The sequence below is a fragment of the Pinus tabuliformis genome, chromosome Q (genome assembly GCF_031772625.1).
Source record: "Pinus tabuliformis cultivar Carrire ecotype Pingquan chromosome Q, CPIR1, whole genome shotgun sequence".
Taxonomy (NCBI): Eukaryota; Viridiplantae; Streptophyta; class Pinopsida; order Pinales; family Pinaceae; genus Pinus; species Pinus tabuliformis.
In genome coordinates, this window is record NC_142296.1 from 344,998,327 (window position 1) to 345,002,510 (window position 4,184).

The following is a 4,184-nucleotide window of genomic DNA, read 5'->3' on the forward strand; positions in this document are numbered from 1 at the left end:
TCCTCCCGGCTGGAGGCTTATAAACAAGCTGAAACATTCATACTCTGGGGTCTCCTTCAGAGAAGGAAAACAACCCCTTACAGGATTTATAAAAAGTCTGAGTTACAAAAGAAAAAACTACATAATAGACGGTTTGTTTACTGTTTATACAGCTCATGAAAAAAGATAAAAACAGTGATATGATGTAAGAAGCTGTGAGCAAAAAATCAAAAAGACAGAGGAACTGCTGACAAAAAATAACATATGTGCTGTGATCACTGAGGTGGTGCATAAGGGGGCTGATGTGAAATGGATGAATGCCCCTGTCTGATTTCTTCTACTGTCCAGCTGCCCAAATCTTGTTGTAGACCAGCCTTAGAAAGCTGGTCTGCTTCCTCATTTTTATCCCTGTAAATGTGGCAAAAGGTTACCTTATTAAAAGATGACTTTAAAAAGGTAATTTCATCAACAAGAGTCTTCAGAATCTGGTTTTGACAAGATGCATTTCCATTGACCCATTTTATGACATTCAATGAATCCCCGAAGATTTGAATTGTGAAGATATTTCTGTGAAGTAACCAGCATAGGAGAAAGCGCAAAGCAGACAACTCAGCATAGTTATTTGTGCCAGGTCCAAGCCCTACAGATGCTTTTAAAGTATGTTCAGGATTTAAGTGGATGCACAGGCCCGCTCCAGCCTTATTATTTTGGGAAGCCCCATCAAAAAAAGCCCAAGGAATGCCCTCCAGAATATTAACAGGCTTTTGATTATTTTTTGGATTTTTGGCTTCAGGGATCGGAATGGCAGAGTATATAGTAGCACAATTTATAGCAACGGCGGGAGTGGGAGTGTCCTTGTCTTGAAACAGACTTTTGTTCCTAGCTAGCCATACTCCCCAAAAGAAAATAAGAGGCAAGTTTCTCATGTTTCCCTCCGGGTAGTTTTTCCCTGATTATACACTTATAAGTGGAACATGCATAATACATAACCTCCCCTACGTTGATCATCAATTTACAGAAGCAGAAACATTCACAGGCGTACATAGAAGCATCAATCACACATATCAACACAATATTTTCCCGGGGAAAGCATCTCGCTAAAAACCCCAACTATCTGTATATTATAGTGATTGAATCATGTAACAATACATAATACAATACTCCTCACAAGTACTCAGTACTATCTCCACATGCTACACACAATAAAACTCAGATCTGATCTCCAAATCTCCCCCGCTGCTTTCCTGCCTCCACATCTCAATACCTGCTCAAGAATGAATGAGAATGGTTTACCAAACTCGTATTTAACCTCCAAAGAATCACTCACACTAGGAAAGACGTGAGCAGAGGCTATAATACTTGGTATGGCCAATTCATTGGCATACTCAATCCCTTTGATTGTGCAAATCATCATGCACAACTATAGTCACAACTGATAGCAATATGATCCTCTAACACCTGTCCCTGCTGAACTGAACATGCATTGACATGCAACTGAGTTAACTGATGTATTCTATAGTTGCATTATGAGTTAATAATTAGTTTAACAACTCATCATTAGTCTATTTGTAGTTAGACTAATTACAACTAGTTTAACCAAGTCAAACTGAACACAACTCCATCAACTCTACAATCAACTCCACCAAACTCAACTGATTGAGTTCTAACTGAAGTCATGCATGAAACAACTCAACTGACCCACAAAGAAAGCGTACTTCCTTCTGACAGCTGCATGTGCCACATCTGTAGCTCAAACTGAAGTGCTCCAAGAGAATAAGATCAAGTTTATAGTCCAAATATTATTATGAGACAATAATATTTGACTTTTCTATTTTTGACAGCCAGTTTAAAAATTGACTGTGATCACTCCTGTTGTGATCACTCCTGCTGTGGTCACTCCTACTGTGATCATCCCTGCTGTGGTCACTCCTGCTGTGATCATCCCTGCTGGGATCCAAAAATAGAACTTGCGCCATAATTTGCCTGCAGGCCCACTTAATGAAGGGGACTCTTTTCACTAAGCTCCATCATCTTGTTGCATTCTCAACAAGAATTTCTTGTTGCATTCTCAACAAGAATTTCTTGTTGCACAATTTTCAACACTCCCTCTCAACAAGAAAGGCTTCCTCTCAAAACTGATCCTGTAACTCTGGAATGTTCTCCATGCAACACATCTGGCCGGTCCACTTGCTCTGTCATCAAAGTCTCTGACTGTTATTGCCTTTGTCGACTGAAGACTCTGCATCTCTATGCTCTTCAGTATCTAACTGCTCTAGCCTCTGTCACTTTGATCTCTGACTGCATCCGTGCTTCTACTAGTTCTATCCCCCAGCATCGCATCCGCACTGCACCTCCCAACTGACCTCCCTGTTGGGCTAGAAACACCCTCTGATGCTGAAGATCTACCTGCTGCTGACAAGTGCTCCCTCTCTGACATTTGCGCTACTGCAACATCTCCATGCATCTCGCACCATTGCACACCTCTTTGTGCCACCTAGCACTGTGCAAAACACTTGTGCCTCTTGCATTGCTGTAGCCTGCTAGCTATGCGCTGTCCTAGGATTCCCTGCACTGTCGCTCTGTCTACCACTCCATCCACATATGTCTCTACCCAACCAGTCAGTTCCTGCTACTACACATCGAGGCTCCTGTAGCAAGGTCTCATCCAAGAGGTTTGGTACCTCAAGGATCCTGCCCCTCCTCCTTGGGACGACCACTCTATATCGCCCCACCTTGTACCTGGAGGTATGGCTGCATGTGATCCCTCAACCCACCTGGCTCGAAGTTTCCCCCTACTGGAGGACTCTGCATGAGTAGATGTCTCTACTTGATCTCCTCTCAGCTTCCCTTGTTGTGGCTGCTCCACAACCTCCTGAAGCTGTTGCACCAATCGTGGCTCCTCCACAGTCGTCTAAGACTTCTTCTGGCTCTGCACATTAAGAGGTAATATACGCTCCCTCTCAACCACCAAGTCTCCATCATTTTACTCGCTGCTCAAGGCTTTGCATGCATCTTGAACCTCAAGAGCATACAGGTTCTTGACCCGTGAACCAATCTGCTTCACCTGTCTAGTGATGATGTGTCTAAGAAAAACCTTTCCCTTACTGAAGACCACATCATAGCCTCTGTCTTCCAGCATCATGATCGACACCAAGTTTCTCTTCAGTCCTGGTACATACTTGACATCGGTCAAGGTAAGGCGAGCTCCATGCTCCCTCTGAAAAATAACCATGCCTACACCTGAGACACTATACTTCTCATCATTACCCATCCCTATGAGTATCTGGAGATCTTTCTCCTCCAAAGTACTGAACAAACTTTTGTCACCGGTCATGTGGAAAGAAGCTCCACTATCAAGAAACTAACCAATTCCCATCATGGATGAAACCATGCATGCGAAGAGTGTGAAATCCAACTCAAACTGTGAAGCAAGTGCCTCACCTTCAGATCCTTCCCTGGATCCCTTTTTGGACTTCTTCTTTGGGCAATTAGTAGCATAATGACCCAACTCATGAAAACGAAAGCATCACACCTTCGACTTGTCAACCTTCTTCCCATCATTGGAAGAACTAGATTCGAAAAGAGAAACCTTCTCCTTCCCCTTCCTCGCCTTACTTGCTAAGGCACAATTCTCCTCATCATGCATAGATGAAGAACTGTCTCTGGTGCTCCATCTAATCTCCTCCTACATCAAATCCGACCATGGTCGTTCCCAATTTGGCAGTTTCTCCCTTCCATTCACCGAGTCCTAGTAGCTATGCCAACTTTTAGGAAGGTCAAGGAGTGCTAGACTCACCATCCTCATCCGACAGTCACCCCCACACTTCCCAGCTCATCCCGGCATTGGGTGAACTTCATGAGATACTGGGGCATACTGTTTCCATTCTCATACTGAATGTTTCTGAGTTTCGCTCTTGCTTTGGAATTAAATTCGAATTCCACCAGCTCAAAACTCAACCGCCTCTGATCTAGAATTTGTGAGAACAAAGTATTTCTCATATAGAGATTGACTGTATGGGATTTTACCGGATATCTCACCTTCCAAAAGAAGGATGAATCTAGAGGCTACCTAGCCTGATTACAGACTCTGCCTGAAGAAATAGAATGTAAACACTTACTGAATAATAGATCAGATGATCAACAGCTCCGATACCATGTCAAAATTTTTAATAATATGACACATATTCACAGAGATTGTCCTGATT

General features: G+C 43.0%; 1 protein-coding gene across 1 annotated transcript; it reads right to left on the reverse strand.

The window, feature by feature from the left end:
- Positions 1-254: 254 nt before the first annotated feature.
- Positions 255-905, reverse strand: LOC149219600 (uncharacterized). Its single transcript, XM_089386868.1, has one exon. The coding sequence runs from the start codon at positions 903-905 to the stop codon at positions 255-257; it is 651 nt and encodes a 216-aa protein (XP_089242994.1).
- Positions 906-4,184: the final 3,279 nt, after the last annotated feature.

Bases quoted from the DNA above. Each gene is read 5' to 3' on its own strand.
- LOC149219600 (XM_089386868.1), bottom strand. From the start codon at position 905: ATGAGAAACTTGCCTCTTATTTTCTTTTGGGGAGTATGGCTAGCTAGG.